A 20,253-nucleotide genomic window follows, 5' to 3' on the forward strand; every position below is an offset into this window, starting at 1 on the left:
ACCTCATAGAGCCCTTGTGTTTTTTGTTCACCTAATCGAGGGCTGACTCTGCTCGGGTTAGTACCTGTGAGCTTGCGTGACAAATGAATACTTTTGAATCGCTTTTGATAATAGTTCTTTAACATTTGCGAAACGTAATGACAGAGTGTCAGGTTTCATCCAAAAATATTTCTTAAATTCAAACAGCTTGGTTGTCACACACTTACTTTACTCCAGTGAATAGTTATTTCTGTATAAATGCATAAAGTCTTGGCTAAAATCTGATGAACATTCAACCTTTCAAAAAAAAAAAAAAAAAATATATATATATATATATAGTTGTTTTTGTGACAATATGCCCCAGTTGTCATAATGGAACCTGCCATTAAACGACCAGTTAATAAAAATACACACAGTAAAACAATTATGAAACATAAAGCCATTTTTGAAACAGCAAATATGTGACAGGAAGTGCACAAAAATATTAAATAATTTTAACGAACAACATTATCTAAATTCATCGCAGTATGACAACATCCCCTACATAATACAGAAGTTTACCCTAACCTGACATTTATTAAAAAAATACCAATGTACTGAGAAACAGTTACACCTGTGCCATAGCCCTTGTGTTGTGTGGATGATCTACGCATCACAATACGATACATTATTTGTTCACAGCAAAAAACACCATCAGACATCTTTCCCGGAAGAGGCCGCTCCAACTCTCAGTCCTATATAGGTCGGCCAATAGAGTTAGACAAGATCCTGCTGTCTAAAGTGAAGGTGCCGCACACATTTGCCATTCATTCCTACACGCGCCCCACCGTTTGCCAGCACTGCAAGAAGCTCCTCAAGGGCCTGTTCCGTCAGGGACTACAGTGCAAAGGTACAAGCTTATCTTCAATATTTCAAGCTATGGTCGTAGAATGATCCTCTTGAAACTATTACGCTTTATTGTCATACAGTAATTGTTTTAGTGTCTTATTGCTTCACATAATAATGTGCCTAGCCTAAATCCCATCTGATCCTGATGTTTCCGTGTAATTCTGATTCTCTGTAATAAAACTGTATTAACTCATCTAAGCCGCCGTTGGAGAGTGATTACTAATTGCTGTGAATCATTACTTTGTCCAGATACCATTGCAGTTTATTCACAATTTCCATTTAAACTAATTACACAAATTATGATAAGTATACAAATGTGTTTAATATAATATTCACGATCATTTCTTCAGCAGATATGATGCTTTGTTATTATAAGAATAATGGACTGTGTTAGATAATAGTAGTCAGTAGGGCTGTGTTCAAAATGCATGCTAGTGTACTGCATATACTTTGTATGTGTGTGTTAAAAAAAACATATATGAAACAGTATGACTGTGCAAATATTGGCACATGTTCAGTGTTAATTTAATGCTTGCTGGAAATAAATAAGTTACTTTCCATTCATTTTAATCCAGCTTTGTGGAAAAAATCCTTTGGCAAAATGGTTAAATAATCAGTTGGAATGGTTATGTTAAATTTTCACAGACCTTCCACAATTATTAACATTGTAAATCTATTTACTAATTAATTATTTAAAATATATTGTATATTTATAACACAATATTTTTTTACCTTGGCATTAAATTACAGAAAATTTGTTAGCGCTGCTGGACGAGTGTATCTAACACAATCTATCTCTCTAGATTTTTTTTCGTAAAGTTATTATGGATTTTTCTATTGGAGCAAATTGTAAATTGTAAAAATGCCCAATGCAAAAATGATATTTATTGTAGTTTCAGTAGTTCGCCCAACTATGGCGATTTCTGCTGGAAATCTAAAAAAGATCCATTGCTAGTTTAATGCTAATGTAATGCATGCCATTGTGGGAGATTGCGCTATGGTTTTGTAGCTCAATGTATATATTACTCTCCACCATAGTATTCCATGCATAAATGAAATCTGCTGCACAGTATTACATAGTACACTCCATTAAAAATAGTATGCATAGCATACAATTTTTCAATACGTATTCTATTCCTAGTCCATTAGGTGCCAATATGCAATGTATCGATGCTTGCTTTACAGATCCTACATTCCGATAACACCACAACTATCAGTGTAACAGATCACTGAATTTGTTGATCCTTTTGTGTCATGTAGAACAGAGCACAAATATAAAGTGACACAACAGCTGCTTTTTATATACGATGTGTTTGTGTAAGAGGAATATATGCCATGTGCCAAGCAGTAAAGAGTGCAGTTGGCTGGGCTGTTACAAACAGCTTTAATGTTCATGTGTTCAATGTGCGAGGTCTCAGCCTGTCAGCCACCAGCACAACAGGAACTCATATGTTTATGTGCCAGATTGGTAGTAAACTCTCCCTCACTCCCCCCTTTAACTCTTTCTCCCTCTCTCTGTCGCTCTGTCATTCTTCTCTGCTCTCTTTCCCTCACACTGTCTCAGATTGCAAATTCAACTGCCATAAACGATGTGCACCCAAAGTGCCAAACAACTGCCTCGGAGAGGTGTCAAGAAACGGAGGCAAGTCTAACTTTAGCGTCTCCATGCGATTCAGTGATCAACACTGCAATTTGACGATAAAAACAACAATATTTATTCAACTAAACATTAAACGGCATGTGAACATCAGTCTTCATTTGTAGCATAATGTGCTCAGTCAAAAAAAAAAACTGGGGTAATGTTGCACGACAAAATCTGTTTGTTTATATCACTTATAATAGTTAAGCTAAAATTGTTATTTTCAATTTTATTTAATAATTTATTGTAAAGGAAAAACTGAATTTCTTTCTTTACATTAACGTAAAGCATAAAATATATGCAAATACTAAAGAGCATAATGATATAACTCCAATGGGGACTTGATTATAATATTCCCTATTTATATTATAATATGATATTATTAACAGTACTTTTCTGAATAGAAATTTGAAACTGCTCATTTTCATGTTCTGCTTTCTGTGGTTGGTGGTGTTAAACTGACAGCTTTTTTTTTACACACACCATGCACGATGTGACTTACTTTGTCTTGGTTTGCTGTCGTATTCTATCCGATCCTTTTCTTATCACGGCTTTTAGATCTGTTGAGTCCTGGTGCTGAATCAGATGTGGTCATGGAGGAGGGTTGTGATGACCACGACGGGGACAGACACAGTCCACTTATCGATGACATGGAAGAGTCTCTGGTGGTAGACTCCGCTGCTCTTTTAGAAGCTGGACATGGAGAGCTTGGAGATTTCCAAGACCAAGACCCAGATGAATCCAACAGAATCATCAGGTAGCTCCTCGATGCTTCAAGAAGCACTGTAAACAAAACCAACATCACAAACGGTATCACACACACACACACACACACACACACACACATCTCAGTCAGTGGTTTGCATTAAAAAAATACTGAATGCAAAATAAAGAAAATAAATGACTGCAAATACTACTGATGTTCAAAAGTTTTGCAAAGAAGTCACCAAGACTGCTTTATTTGATCAAAAATACTATTGCAAAATTAATATGGAAATTGTTAATATTTCTTATAAATGCCTTTACTGTCACTTTACTGTAATTTTAAGAACAGATACATAAAATACACTTCCAAATGGGGAAAATATAATAACAATAAGCCTTGGTGTATTTTAGGTAACAATTTAAGTTAAAATGTGGAGGTCCGGCTTAGTGGTAGTTAAATTAATACATTTAAATATTTTTTTTATAAACATGCATTACTGATGTGCATCTTACGGCAAAACAAAGGCACAGACATGTTTTAAGTTTCTTTCAGCTGAAACAGCTCAGATTTACATTTTAGTCTAGGACTAGCCTTGTCTGTGAAACCGAGGGAAGTTTGTCTGTTTGAGGTCAACCACGAAATAAAGAGGAACTAAACAGTATGAGTATTCTAATGCTATGAAATAGATCTTGACCCGCAATTGACATGTTCTAGAAGGTTTTGACATGTCACCATGTTTGTAAGCCCTTCCACCAGCAACAACATCCCGCTTATGAGGGTGGTTCAGTCTGTCAAACACACAAAGAGGAAAAGCAGCAATGTTATGAAAGAAGGCTGGCTCGTGCATTTCACCAGTAAAGACACATTGGTAAGTGCTCTGGGTTTCCATTATAAACCTTATGAATTAATAGGTGACTTACCAAGTGATCTTTTCTTACTTTTTTCCACACTAGCGTAAGAGACATTACTGGCGCCTCGACAGCAAGTGTATTACCCTGTTCCAGAACGATACTGGGAGCAAATACTATAAGGTAACTAAAAATAAAGTCTGATGCTTGAAACACTAACAAATTAATGTAGGAAGTTATCTAGAGGGCTTTCATCATTTCCTTTGATAATGTTGATAGTTTGTCTAGATAGGTTTTCACGGATCACCGCACACATCAGATCCTCACGCATGTCTCTGCAATCTAAATGAGGTTTCAGCTTTCAGATAAGACCTCTTCACCTTCTCCGACAGGAAATTCCTCTTTCTGAGGTGCTGTCTCTGGAACCGGCGAAAACATTCAACCTTCTGCCTGAGGGTGCCAACCCACATTGCTTTGAGATTGCCACGGCATCTCTGGTGTACTATGTGGGAGAGAACCTGGCTCGGGGCGAAGGGGGAACGGCGGGCTATGGAAGCAGCGTGCTTGTTAGCGGCGTGGGACAGGACGTGGCCCGCATGTGGGAGATGGCCATCCAGCATGCACTTATGCCTGTCATTGCCAAGGGCATATCTCACGGCAGCCATCACAGCCACCACAGTATGAACTTCATGGTGAAACATTTAGGGGCTCATGCGAAGACCCTTAGAATGTTTCTGGGGGGAAACACAGCATATATAGAAATGCAATGTGGTTATAATATTACATTGTGTACCTTGCTGATCATCATTCAAGTACATGCATACTATGCATTGGTATGAGACATGCACTATCGACACCACCGTAATTATTATAAAATGTCCATTGTGCTTTGGACACCTTTTATCACACCCAGACATCTTGGAGAATATTAATGGCCATTTATTATACTCTAATCAAATCATTTATATGTATTTGCCGTATTAAAAATTATATTTTACCAGTAAAATTATGTACTTGACAACTATAGTATATATTCATATTTTAAATTAGACATTTTTATTAAAAAATGCATGTAATGTGACATGCATTGTCATGTATTTCTTGTTCAGCTAAATTAAATTAGTAAAGGTGTAAATCTAAGGATATGGCATTCAATACAAGAAAGACATAAAGAGTTTGTTTGTTTGTTTTTATACCAACAGAAGAGGTGTCCATTAGCATCTCTGTATCTAACTGCCAGATCCAGGAGAATGTGGTAAGCTTTTTCTCATATTTTGTGACGAGCATATATATATATATATATATATATATATATATATATATATATATATATATATATATATATATATATATATATCTCATATTCTTTCTGCATCGTGCTTTATTTCCATGTGCAAGAGCTCAATGTTCCCGTCGGCTTGCCTATACCTGCAACCTTGAGTTCCAGTGTGATATAAACACACAATGCCTCTATTGGAGATTATTTTGATTACCTGCTTGGCCATGGGGTTGCCATGGTTACTCGAGTCTTTCTGACACAGTCCTAGTGAGATGTGGAAATAGCTCTTTAGGCTACTGGTCTGAATTCAGCCATTGTTACAGTACAAAATAAAAAAGACTAGATCAGAAGAAACCTGATGTATCACGCAGTGCTTCTGAGCTTTGGGAACAGCCCATTTTGGCACATATGCTTACATTTTGTTTCTGTTTTTCTTACAGGATATTAGCACAGTGTATCAGATTTTCCCTGATGAAGTACTTGGCTCTGGGCAATTTGGCATTGTCTATGGAGGTAATGTACCAGTCTATTTACAGGGAGTTCTCTGACACGAGCATCCGGTGAGGAAATCTGTATGAAAAGAAAATATGTGTCTTTTATTGTATTTAAATATTTAAATTACTATATACTCTATATAAACATGTAATATGTTTAATATTTAGTATTTAAATACAGCTCAAGGTGTTTTTATGTAGTAAAAATAATGTGTAATGAGGGTAAACACTGTGACATTAACAATTCGCATTTACATATAACCATACTTCACATCCATTAAATGAATAAAAACAAACTGATCACAATATAAAGCTAGATAATGCTTTCTGATGTAATGCAGGAAAACACAGGAAAACAGGCAGAGATGTTGCCATCAAGATCATAGATAAGCTGCGATTTCCCACCAAGCAGGAAAGTCAACTGCGTAATGAAGTTGCCATTCTCCAGGTAAATACAGAAATAACATACAATACAGAAGTTGCAAAATTGAATGTTCAAATACAGATGTCATATATATATATATATATATATATATATATATATATATATATATATATATATATATATATATATATATATATATATATAATCCATGCTCTTATATGTGTGTGTGTTTAAATAATATTTATATATATTCTAGGGATGCACCAAAATGAAAATTCTTGGCGAAGCTGAATAAAAAGCAACTTCACTGAAGGTCGAATACTAAACACGTCTTTTTGTGTTTTCTCCATATATTTTTCAAAGCACTTATCAACATTAAGAAATGTTTAGTGTTAAGTAAATATTATTAAATTGTTGTTTTGCAATTTATTTCGAAAAGCTGGACAAAACAGTAAAAAGCACATTTAATTTATGCAATTGTGAAAAAAAAAAAAAAAAAGATAGGGGAAAATGCAAAAAAAAAAAAAAACATTAGGTATTAGGCCTTCTGTGCAGTGTTTCATTTTGTTCGGCCTTGGCCAAGAATTTTATATATATATAAAATACAAACAGATTTTTTTTAATTGAATGTCAATGTCAATATTACTGTAAAGACAATAATATAGATATTAATACAGATGTCACATATGTTTTATGTAGAATCTCCACCATCCCGGCATTGTAAACCTTGAGTGCATGTTTGAGACACCAGAGCGTGTCTTTGTTGTCATGGAAAAGCTCCATGGCGACATGTTGGAGATGATACTGTCAAGTGAGAAGGGGAGGCTGCCAGAACGCATCACCAAGTTTCTCGTTACGCAGGTACGTCTCGCAGGCAGTGTGTTTCGCACAACCTCGTGACTCCAGCGCAACAACGGCAGAATCATCACACACAATCCCATATAAATATTTAAAGCAAAAATAAATGTTAAAGCCGGACCTTTGCTTTTGCATTTTTATTTATGATGTTTTATGCTTTATACCTCATTATAATAATAACAACGTTCCACTCTTTTCCTAGATTCTCATCGCTCTCCGCCACCTTCACTTCAAAAACATTGTTCACTGTGACCTCAAACCTGAGAATGTTTTGTTAGCCTCCGCTGACTCTTTTCCACAAGTGAGTAAAATCTGAACAGAACGAGAAGCGACAACAAAAGAAAGGAAATATCTGAATGAAGTGAGGCCACACCGAAATTAACATAAATGGATCTGTTTTTGTAAATGTGCAAGAATAAAAGACGGTAATTATAGCGTTCTCATGGTGTGTTCGAGGCACAGGGTTGTGTGTGTCTCTACATTCTAATGAAAGATTTCTAAATTATCCTCCCATTGTTTCTTCTGTCTACTGCGCGAGCTTGTCTCTGGAAGCTCTCGAGCAGAAAGATGACTCACTGTTTGAGCGCAGGCAAACATTTTGGAAGAATACTAAACAAATCACTGCGTGTCATTTACAAATATTTGGCAAAAGTGGAAGCAGAACAAGAGCTGTCAGCGTCTGAGCTCGGTTCTCATGTCCTCAGGTGCTTGTTGCTGTGCGCAAATGTTTCAAAGGTGGAAAGTGTAGATCAGCAGGAGATGCATTGTAACCACATCCAACTGGGTGATAATTTCACTTGACTTTCGTTCAGACCGTGACAACTGATCATTACAGCGTCTGTGGTGTTAAAAGCTAGCGCGAGAACAAAAGGATGTTATTTTTTTGGTCTTTTGTGTATCTCAGTCCTAGTCGAGTTAAATAGCCAATTCCTCCCAGTGTCTGCTTATTGTGAAGCTCATTATTCGTCGGTTTGTCTTGCAGGTGAAGCTGTGTGATTTTGGTTTTGCACGTATTATTGGTGAGAAATCTTTTAGGCGTTCGGTGGTGGGCACCCCGGCGTACCTCGCCCCGGAGGTGCTCCGGAATAAGGGCTACAACCGCTCACTAGACATGTGGTCGGTGGGTGTCATCGTCTACGTCAGTCTAAGTGGGACTTTCCCCTTTAATGAGGATGAAGACATTCATGATCAAATCCAGAACGCTGCTTTCATGTACCCACCAAACCCCTGGAAAACAGTCACCCCAGAGGGTAAGTTTTGGGGAGAATGGATAGTATGTGGCACAACCTTCAACGAATGTGGGATTTCACCCTCAAAATCACCCTCAAAACCTGTATAAGTTTCTGTTTTTCTGTGGAAACAAATAATATAATATAAGAAGCTTCTCTGTGTTTTTTAGGGTCTTTAGTGTCCAGTGAAGGGGTTGACCGATATTTTTCAGGGCCTTTGCCAATACCGATTATTACAAATCAAATAGATAATTTTGAACTGATATACACATTTGAAGTTAATCAAAGTTGTCCTCAAGTAGTTTTTTATCTGCAAATCAGTTTTGAAGATGGCTGATAATGATAACTATAAATTGCTTAATATCGGGGCTGACGTTGTGGGCACATTCAGCACTGTTGTGCTTTGGGAGTCGCGAGTTCGAGTCCCAGCTCACGGACCTTTCCCGATCCTGTCCCACCTCTCTCTAACGCTTCACTTCCTGTCAGCTGTGATCTGTCCTATTAAAAATAAAGGCAAAAAAAATCGTTAAAATAAAATTTGGCACCGATAATCGGTCAAGCACTAGTCTTGTTCTGTTCCCCTTGACTTTAATGATATAGATATTATTTTCTAAAAGCATTTTCTAAAATATTGCCTTTTGTTTTCCATACATGTTTGCTGAGGTAATACAATTTTATTTTTAGGCAATCTATCCCTTTAACAACAAAACATTTAGTCTCAGATCATATTTTATAGTAAATCATGGAAAAGGTTGTAAAATGACTGAAATGACTATTTAAACCAAGTCAGAAGCTGTATTAACCTCTCTAAGCTGGAAACGATTCATGTGTGTTAATCCTCAAAATGTAAGCGTTAATCCAGGCACACAGCTATTTTGCGAATCTAACCTCTCGTGGCTAGCTGTATGCGAATAACCTTATTACACTAGTTTTTACAAATTAACTTCCATCAGCTAATGCACAAGAAATGCTATTTCTAGCCCGCCTGCTACTGAGTTATGTGACGTAAAACTCTATTTTGAAGTCATACTTCAGCTTGATGTTTTCTACTGAAGCTCTAATTATTGCCGCCCTGTGACTGTACACGGATGACCTCAACCCAAATCATTTCTGCATAGCTTACGGTTCATGGTCTAGGAAGATAAGTTCAGTATTAATTCACAGTAAAGGCTTGAATTGAGGTCTACGATAGGTAATATTTACCTTTAAGTCATATGCAATCTGTACGAATAGGACTGACCTTCATCTCATTACCTTAACTAGATTTTTGATGCCCTCACCTTTGACCCTGTTTATTCACTAATAACCTCCTTCTTCCTCATTAAAACAACAAGAGAACTAGAGACCACACTTTACTTACTTAAGAACACAAGCAATTGGAACAAATTATCCACACAGAGTTTTATTTATTAATATAGTTTGGTTGGTATTAAATATGGCCATTGTTACAATTACTTTTTTTTAAAACAGTTTTAATTTAATTTGTTTTGTGTTTTTTTTACCGTGAAGTGAAAATATTTAAGTGCCATAACAAAGAGTATCTGCTTCATAAAACAAGTTGCAAAACATATGGAGAAATTTTAGAACAAATTAGCTTAGATTAGTTTTAATGCAATGTATTTAAATGGAAAATATATAATATATATATATATATATATATATATATATATATATATATATATATATATACACACACACACATATATATATATATATATATATATATATATATATATATATATATGTGTGTGTGTGTGTTTATTATTATTATCTTTGCATATTTTTCATTATAATGTAACTATAAATATTTAAAATCATTCTGAAAAATTATAAAACATATTCTTTTTTCAAAACTGTTGTTATTACAAGTGTATTGTAGTAACATTAAATGACTTCCCGTCTACTAAGCTAATAGTAAACTGTGCAGATGTGGGAGAGAGAGAGGTGAAAGAGAAGGAAAGGGAAAAGAAAAGATGAAGAGAAGAGAGTGCAAAGGTTAAGAAAAGAGATTGGTGAGAGTGTGCTCAATTTTTGTTACGACCCATTCATGTGAATAATGCCAAACGATCCTTTAGACTAAAGCGCGGAGGCCTCAAGGTTAAGAAACTTTGGAGTGTCTCTGAAATTTGTGACCCTTGAAATGATGTTAACGTGATGTTGGTTTTGCTCATTATCCTTCTGGACACAAAATCCTTCAGGTTTTCCACCACAGCCTGGTCACTGACAACCTGTTTTGTTGTTACAGCAATTGACCTCATTAATAACCTGCTGCAAGTCAAAATGAGGAAGCGCTACAGCGTGGACAAGTCTCTCAGCCATCCCTGGTTACAGGTTAGAAGATAATGACTTTTATATTCCCTGCGTAAAAAAAAAGAAGCTATGATATGCACACAAAAAACCTTTTGTTTCCCCCCACAGTCACATTAGGCAACTGAAACGGGCACAATTACCCCCCGCGTCTGTGTAAGAGAATATTAATGTCTTAACAAGGCAAGAATAACCGTTCGGTGCCAGTGACCGATCATCTTAATGAATCATTTCTTACATGCGTAGACAAAGCATGTGATAGATATTCACGCATTACAGGAAAATAGAATTTTTTTTAATGAAAATTATAACTAAAAAAAATATTTTACTGCTTTTTATGTGCTGTCATTTTTTCCGTCACGTTACATTTTTGCTTTCGTCCATTTAACTTGTCGCGATAATTACTTCCATTTCTACTATTTTTACATTTTTAAATTAACCCTTGAAAAACTAAGAAACAAACAACAGAGAATTTAATGTAATGTTTTCAGACACTTAAGTGCATGTTAATTGCAAATGAAAGTGTGTTCTATTTTAAATTGATATTAAATGCAATTGGTTGAACTTTGACTTTTTTTCTGACTCACTTTAGTAGGACTTTAGTAGCACATCTTTGTATGCAATATCGTAATTGTCTTTAAAACATGATTAAAGTGTACTGCTGAATGTACTCAAGCATTCACGGTCAAATCAAATATATTAATAAAGTCATTTATGTTGAAACTTGAATTTGAATATATTTGTAATTACACATCTGTCATTTGAGTTGCTATTTAAAAAATATTAAATGGAATATTATAATCGACTACTTTAGATTTGCTTTATTATGTTAGTCAACATGTCAAAACAAGTGTACCTCGAAGCACAAAAGATTATTAAAACAATGAAAAAAATGTGCTGTGTGTTAAAAAAACAGCACTGAAAATGTATTGCGATCTGAAATCACAGATCATTTTTATTTATGTATTCATTTAACAGTGTGGCATGTTTTTGGTACCTAAACACATATCCTTCTATGACAGGACTACCAGATGTGGCTGGACCTGCGGACTTTGGAGTGCAAAATGCAGGAGCGATATATCACCCATGAAAGCGATGATTTGCGCTGGGAGCATTTTGCAGAACAAAATGGCCTTCAGTACCCAGCCCACTTAATCAACCCTCACGCCGATGTCCGTGAACAGGCGGAGTCTGACGAGCTAGTGATGGGCATGCTCAGTGACAGAGTCAGTGTTCTGTAAATTGCTGCCTGCCCCTTTAAGGGCACAACAACAGAACTCAAGCCAACTGTATACTGCAAAAATCACCACTTTAGCCAAATGTTAATGCCTTGACAAATCCTAACAAAAGTACTGCACAATTCCATTTAACGGTACACTACAGATCAAGCACAAATTTCACTATACACACAGTGCCTAAGCCACAAAAGCCAATCCAGCCATACACAGAAATACCCAAATATACAGACAAAAATCTAACAAAACAACTGCACTTAAACTACTATGAACAAACATAACGTACAGGCTCCTTTTGTTCTTGAGGACTTTGGAGCTTATCTGAGAATACAGTGATGTATTAGTATTAGTATTTTGCCATTACGCAACACTTTATCAGCAGTATTTGTATAACTCACAAAAGAAGTCTTAATATATGAGAAATGTGTTATGAAATTAACTTATTAAGTCTTTTATTAACTAAATTATTCTGCTAAAAAATACCACCGCAAAGATTTTGTGGTGGCCCGTTGCATTGATGATTACTTGACAAATGTATAGCGGAGAGCATTTATAGCTTTTGTGGTTTTGTGTTCGTGTGCTTATGAATGTAGCGTGTGTGTGCGTGCGCGTATGTGTGTGTGTGTGTGTGTGTGTGTGTGTGTGTGTGTGTGGTGTTTTGGGGGTTGGTTATGTTAGTGTTCTGTGCAAGTGTAAGACAAAACAACACTGCCTGTGGACTGGAAATGTTTTTTTTTTCCTCTTTTGCTTTCTTCGGAGTTGTTGGAATAATAAAGTGCAGCTGGTTGTGTACGCATAAAGTATTACGTGCTCGTGACAGATTTTCAGCGTGTTTCATTTAGTGTGCGGATCCCTTTAAGTGAGGATAAGAAGTGCAACACTGATATCAGCAGTTCTGCCCAAATGGCTGATTAAATGTTAATAAACAAAATATTTCTTTGGTTATATAATTATGGGCTGGAATGAGCGCGAGTGGCAGAAAGGCGGTTTGGAGGATACCAGCCCAAAGGTGAGTGATAGAGCCATAGTGCTTGGAAAAGATCATATACTGTGGGCTAGTGTTTTTGGCACGCCGCTGCTTCATCGCCAAATCAAGGAGGTGTTATCTGCTGTCTGCCCTCAGGAAGAGTGCTTCCTAATCGACAGATGGCGCTGTATACTTGTGCAGCATTACAGCCTGAAAGTTGGTACGGTGGGACACTACAAACGTCTCTCGACACAATATCTTGCGGCTACAGAAATAGATTGGCAGGCAAAATTAATACGACCGAAATCAAGTAATGTAATGGATCTGGCCTATTTACCAATGTGAGTATCGGGATGGTAAGCTGCAATCAGTAAGGATATTTTGAGTGTTTAAAAAAAATAATAAATAAAGTTGCATTAGATTTTCTCGTGATTGAAAACGAGGCTGTGATAGAAACGTACGCCGTAGGCTGCGGTGTGTTTTGTGTATATATTTAATGCCACGATTTTCCAGAAGAAATTAGAGTTTCTTGGTCGCAGTAGCCTAGGTTTTCTTATTGCTTCAGCTAACGAATGACAACACAGCCAAAACATTACTTACAACATTTTGTAAAAAAATAAATATATATATTTTAAAATCAAAATATTAAGTGTAGCCCGTATATATTTGTACGTTTTTAAAATTATCACTTAAATCTTTTACGAAGTGTATAAAGTAACTGTTGTTTTATTAATTCATTCATTTATTCGTTTTTTTTTTAAATACCGTCTCTTTTAAACATGCATTTTTATTTATCGCGCAGGCCTATAATGTAAACATGGGCTACTTATTTTGTTACCGTAACCTATGCCTAAACATTTTTTCACCGTTTTATAATTTTCTCGTTTCTATTTTTTACAACAGCTCTATTGGCTATCGGTTACGCGCAGGCTATCCAGCCAGTTTCCAAACGTATATTTGTCAGGAAAACGCAAAACGCGCTTCACTTCCGTTTGCCTAACTTTCGCCGATTTAAACAGAAAAAAATGTCCCGTTGTAAAACAGCAGTCGGTCTTTATGAATCATTTACACAACGCCATCGGCCTATTCCTGGACAAGAGATGACGAGCTCAGACTGAAAGAAAGGGAAGAATATTACAGATGGGCTGTCTATCGAGTTACGCATGATTTGAGTCTGTTTTTTCTCTCTCTCATCCAAACTCCTCCCCACAATAGATGGAGAATAGAGCCAATAGTGCAGGTGTTACACGACCAAAAGGAAAATGCACTGTATGTGAGTCATGTCTCATTTAAAAACAAGAAATTCGATTGAAAACATGCATTACAAACGTTACAAATCAGCTAGGCTGTGAATAAAGACAGCATTAAAAATAAAAACCTACAGCGGAATAGAAAATTATACGGCTGAGATTTATAGTTTTTAATTATAATAAATTAATCTGATCAAACGGTTCATTGCCAATACTTATAGTTAATTTTTTTCATAATACTGAACATAAATGTATCTATTATTCATTTAAAATAGACTTTAATTTAAATGCACATTATATATATATATATATATATATATATATATATATATATATATATATATATATATATATATATATATATATATATAAATAAACGTAAAATGTTTCAGTATAACAGAATGCCCACAGTCGGAAGAGATTTAATTAGTCTTCGAAAATAAACAAACTAGTGAAGAACTTTTAATTTCTCAACAATAGAAACAAATACATTAGCAGCGTTAAAATGTGTAATATCCGCGATTTCTGCAATAATCAAGTGATATAAAAGCAATCAATGTATTAAATTATGCCTTAGTAGATTTCTTATTAACACATTTGTCTTTTTTTCTCCACTCTCGTATATGATGTATCTGCTGGAGTTGCACATGTTTTCTAGGGAATGTGTACTCGGAAAATAGTTAGTATGCAAATGAAGAATCACAGCTTTGACAGTGAGTAACCATATGTTCTGCAATTGCATATTAAAAAAAAAAAAAAAAAAAAAAAAAAAAAAGGAGAGAGACAGAGATATATCCTGAAAGGATTGTTGCCGTAGTAACTCAGTTTTTCTTCATCCTGGCTGCGTTGGCACAGACAATTTCACCAAAAGGAAAACAAATATAATAGTTTCGCACGTCTGAATTATTTGGTTCTGTCAGACAAAACACGCAAATATTTTCCCCGATTCCGTGTTGAGCAGCAAACATGAAACCAGACGGTGCAAAAAAAATTGCCGAATAAATGACTTTTCGGTTCACGAGTCAAACAGTTAGGCTGCTTCATCTCTTTGTGTGATATTAATTTCAAACGATACCGCAAAAGTCTAAATATAAAACGCATCCATTCTGTTATAGGCTAATCTATTGCTGAAACACTATTTAATAGACTTTTTGTTGTAAATGGGTTTATTTAATCAGCTATTTTTTGGGGGTCATCTGTGTATTGTGCGTAATATCTTTTACCTCGAAGCAGAAACGTCTCGCTATACTGGAGTGACTTAAGCACCCATCAAATGAAATCTCGATTATGTGGAAACAGGTCGGCGTCGCGAGAGGCAGGTATCTGTTTGCAAAGCGTGCGCGTGCGGTTCTGAGCCGCGCCACAGCTTCATCGAGCCCAGTTATCCTCCGAATTTAAACAAAGAACAAAACGTGCTCGAAAAACGCGTTCTGCTTTTGTATTGAATTTGATATCAAATTGTGCCGGCAAAAACATAACGCTGACCTGAGGTGCAGCCATACCGGTCTGGGAACATAAACAAAAGAATATGGTCTTGCTTTAAACTCAATCGAAACGTTGCTATTTTCTTATAGTAAAATTCAATTTGCATAAGCAAAATTAAGTATAAAATGTATATGATATAAAATAAAATGCAGAGGATTGAACATTTGGACAATACTCGATACATGATTTAGCCTTGGTTTTATCCTCATTTATATAAAATTAATGTAGCTGATAATGTACAAATATTTAAAATATGTACATATTTTTAATTACCGTGAGAGTTAAATCGCTTCAAGACATTTTAAATGCATATTTTTGTCTCATTATAACAATGATTACAGTGTTGAGGAAGAACGCTAGGGGACGCCAGAATAGAAACTGATACGGATCAGCTATTGACAAACGAGTAGTGAATACTTAAAGAAAGAGTATATTAAAGTAAATGTGTAAACACACACACACACACACACACACACACACACACACACACACACACACACACACACACACACACACATATATTTATAAGGAAAAACAAACGGTTCAAAAAAAAGTTTTTTGTTTTATGTATTATTAATAAATTCATAATAATTATACATCTAATCAATCATTCATATATATTTTTGCATACTGCAATTTCTTTTTCTTTTTTAAATTTAATTTAGTTTTTATGTTCATCAGTGTAACTTGTCACAATCATTTAAAGGGTTTTTTTTTATGTGTAATTTTTTTCAGTTTCAACTTGATTTTCTTCATTAGAAATTAAATCCAAAGCTTTGAAAAAAGTGCAATAACTCATCATTGTAGGCTGTCACTTTGACACCACTTTAATTTTTCTTAAAATGTAAGGTAGCAATTAAACTTAAGATTTTACACTACAGTTTTAGTGGATTCATTTTTTTATAGCGTATGGCCATATTGCACAAACTATTTCATGTCTAATTATCAAACAGGCCAGTGTATTTGAGTATTTAGATGAATCCTGAGAAACAAGTTTTACAAAATTTTCAGTGGACAACTAGCTTTCATGGCCCACTTGTTACAGTGAGCTTACACCCGCAAACTTTCATTTTCACTTAAAATATATCCCGATGTTCTGAATTTCTCCATTGGGAAGCTGTTCAGCTGATAAATTAGACTAGCTAAATATTATGATAACCTTTTCCATCCTAATTTGTAGAGCAGCCTGCACACATGCTAGGATCAACATCAATTACAGTGCAACATTTCAAGTGCATGGCTCAGAGAAATGTCAGGGAGTCACTGAAGGGGAACGTGGGGTTTTTCGGGGTGGGAGTCTAGGGGGCCGATATTCATTTCACACAAACCCCAACTCTTAATTCCTTACATCATCACCCTTTACTATTTACAGCGGCCGAAATACTGTACGATCAGCGGCTGGGTCCGCATTCAGATCTTGAACGCATAGCAAAGATTTCATTTTAAACCTTTGTATGCTTTTATGTTTATGTTTATCAGTCCAGAGTTGTTTGGACAACAGCTCGGCTAAGAGGCTCATGCAAATTTCTGCACAGATCGGTCATCCGGCTGTGTAAACTGTTTTCTCTAGCGAAGCAAGGAAACAAAAATAGCCCTGTTATTCCACCACACCCAACATGTTGCTAAATGAGGTTATTCTGGGTTGACAGAGCCCACTGCCTGGACCACTGAGAAGTCCCTCTGTGGTGGGAATTCAATAGTTGGCACCGGCGCACATACTCCAGCCTTGCACGCAATGGGCTCATAGCGGAAGTGGAGCGACGGTCGGGTCCATTTCCGCCCACTGAAACCCATCCCCCAAACAAATTACCACCCCTTCGTACAAACGCCGGCGAATGCTGTCGGATAGGGCACGCTCTGCTGGGATTGGGCAGAATGGATGCACAGGGATTCTCTGCGTGTTTGCGTGCTATGTGGTGGAGATTAGTGGGATTACAGACTTGGCAGAGGGTGGTGGTGGGAGATTAAAGGCCTTCCTCTGCACAGCAGGGCAATTTTAGTGCGGCTTCGGCAGGCGAGGCTGGACAGTCTTAACAGCAACATGAAATAAATGTGGTGTGCAGATGATTGCTCTGCTCCTGTAGAACCGACTGTAGAGAAACCTCAAGCCAGGCTGGCTTTTGGCATTAAACAACAAGCAGATTAGAAGTTATATCAGCCTACGTGTCAATGTAGGTCATGCACTGATGATTACAATGTGCGTTCTTTTTCCGCAAGTTCATTCACTCTAAACCCGACCCTAACAATGCAATCCTGCAGCTGAGCACTTTTAAAGAGAACTTTAAATGCATTCCTTTACTTAAACATTTGCACCTGACCCCTTTCCTTATTAGCGTCAAGCTTCTTAGGCTAGCTGAAAGCATGTAATTATGTAATGTTGTCAGGTCTTAGCGTTAGGTGGAAGTATGGCACCAGCAGACACACATGACTTTAAAACGTTATCAATCATATGTATCGTGTATTTTATGTGCAAATCCCGTAAAATAAAACTAGAAAACCTAACATGGTTTTAAATAGATTTTTAATGCTGTATTTGAAAAGCCAATTTGAAAACTTAAAACCTTTTAATACTCTGTGCTACTTAACATGCTCAGTTTTTAAGCTAATTACATTTTATGCCACGGTGATGCTAGGCTTTATAAAATAATAATACTACTTTAATGAAGCCATCAGATGAGTATTTGAGTATTTTATCTGAAAAATGATCAATAAAAGAGACGATGCAAAGGGCTACAACTACAAACCAAGATTCACAATAATAGATTTTAAAATCTTAGGCAGGAAAATATGGACATATTTTCTACAAAGTTTGGCTATATTAAACCGTCTAAAAAGTTTTGCAACAACAACATTTAATGGTTTATGATAGAATTTACTCTCACCAACTATTTAAAGGTACAGTGAAAGAACATCTGATTTAAAACTTTGTTTATACCCCGTGCCACTTAATATGCTCAGTTTGTAAGCTAATTACACTTAATGTAGGTTGCAGTGAAGATAGGCTTTTTTACAATAATAATGAAAAAAATCAACTAAATTGCCAAAACTCGTATTTAGACACTAATTATTACACTTTATAACACTTGGGTGATTTTCATTTAAACAATGTAAACTGAATTTGCAAATAAAACTGAAGGCATGAGCTCTAAGGCAACAGGAAATCCCTAATATCAAAATATGAAATATTGACTTCTAGGAGAACTGATGCATCTCCAGCAAAGCCGGCAACTACGTCTGTGAAAACTTTCCAGTCTTGTAACTGGTTGCATACAACAAAACTTGTCCTTATTTTGCGCATTCTGACAAAAAAGCAAAAAGGCACAATGATTAAATACTAGGTGAGTCGAGCAAACTAACAGAGGCAACTTTTCTTTTTCGTTTTTTTTTTTATTTTTTATGCATCTAAAATAAAAGCAGACGGTTTACGATGAGCAAATATTTTTCAGAAATGGAATTGTGATGATGTGACAGATGCTCCAGTTTTGAAAGAATTAATCTATTATTTTTGCAAGTATCATATGACAGTGCGCCATTTGCGGTTTCACTTGTTGCTAGCATATGTGCAGGAGTTGTTGTTTTTTTTAAGTGATGACTGACAGCTCGTCTTTTTTCTCTTTGTTCTGTCAGTTTTGTCAACGGTTTAAAAGTTCTAAAACCTCTATTTGATAATTCGACACATAAAAGAGTTGGTTTTTGGAAGCAGTATTTCATTTCCTTTCTACAATCTGTACAATTTTCTCTCAGTGCCCTATTGTTTTGTCATTCACTGTCCACAGTTAAAATAACGCACCTGACAAGCAATCCAACCACTCCGACCAAATTAGACATCATTTCTCACGGAGACAAAAAAGCCTGTCTTTCTAGGCTTGAAATGTCCTCTTCATTTGAAATTTCCGATGATTTGGTCAGTGTGTTTCTAATCCTATGACCCACAACTAAAGTGTTTCCACACCTAGAAGTCTTTGCTTGAAGACTGCTTTCATATAGAAACCAGCTAAGGAAGGAAAACATATATATATATATATAACGGCTTTCTGTCAAAAATGCTTTGCGCATTATCTCCCGTCGTTGTAAACAAACTTTTATTTACTACTTTCCACAATAATCAGAATGTTGTGGCAGCATTTAAGCAGTAAGCAGCTATCAAATCTGCCTCCTAATACTTTAAGTGCAAATATATACAACACGTAAGACTAGTTTCGTTCCTGCGACAAACAACATGACTGCACTGAGTTTCATGTAGCGTATCTTCTCAAAAGGACAAAGAACTTGGAGGTCATAATGAAGGGTATGTGCAGCGGTTGATTTGAAAAATTAGTAATTGTGCAAGCATCTCTCCAGCCACTGGCTGTTTTAATGAGTAAATATTAACAGTAATGGCATGCAATTTCCCGTGGTGGTGCTCACCTTGCTCTTGGTTATTCACTCTAGTGACACTGGCTTTGTTTAGCTGAGGCTGTGCCTTACATCACCTTGGTAACCATAATCATAAAAGCCCCCCTAAGTGCGAAGGAGAAAATTAGAGTCCAAGCTTTAATAAGGGGTCTTATGATAAACCAATGTTCTAAGGGATAAAATGAGAGGACATTTTTTTTCTCTCTCTCTCTCTCTCTCTCTCTGCAAATATGAACATCATTTCAATGGTATTGCGAGAAATTCAATAACTGTCCATTAGTGAGATCCAAGGATAGCTCAAATTTGATA

General features: G+C 36.0%; 1 protein-coding gene across 2 annotated transcripts in view; it reads left to right on the forward strand.

The window, feature by feature from the left end:
- prkd1 (protein kinase D1) overlaps positions 1–12,650 on the forward strand; it is a 33,630-nt gene extending 20,980 nt beyond the window's left edge. For both annotated transcript variants that reach the window (XM_043263847.1, XM_043263848.1), the window contains 14 exons: positions 661–868; positions 2,432–2,509; positions 3,065–3,263; positions 3,957–4,080; positions 4,166–4,243; positions 4,453–4,738; positions 5,263–5,315; positions 5,780–5,852; positions 6,175–6,281; positions 6,918–7,079; positions 7,279–7,377; positions 8,059–8,326; positions 10,551–10,636; positions 11,635–12,650. In XM_043263847.1, the coding sequence (XP_043119782.1) occupies positions 661–868; positions 2,432–2,509; positions 3,065–3,263; positions 3,957–4,080; positions 4,166–4,243; positions 4,453–4,738; positions 5,263–5,315; positions 5,780–5,852; positions 6,175–6,281; positions 6,918–7,079; positions 7,279–7,377; positions 8,059–8,326; positions 10,551–10,636; positions 11,635–11,853 (2,040 nt within the window). In that variant the 3' untranslated portion in view covers positions 11,854–12,650. The remainder of the gene's footprint in view (positions 1–660; positions 869–2,431; positions 2,510–3,064; positions 3,264–3,956; positions 4,081–4,165; positions 4,244–4,452; positions 4,739–5,262; positions 5,316–5,779; positions 5,853–6,174; positions 6,282–6,917; positions 7,080–7,278; positions 7,378–8,058; positions 8,327–10,550; positions 10,637–11,634) is intronic.
- The last annotated feature ends 7,603 nt before the right edge of the window (positions 12,651–20,253 follow it).

This window comes from Puntigrus tetrazona, chromosome 17, assembly GCF_018831695.1.
Source record: "Puntigrus tetrazona isolate hp1 chromosome 17, ASM1883169v1, whole genome shotgun sequence".
Lineage (NCBI taxonomy): Eukaryota > Metazoa > Chordata > Actinopteri > Cypriniformes > Cyprinidae > Puntigrus > Puntigrus tetrazona.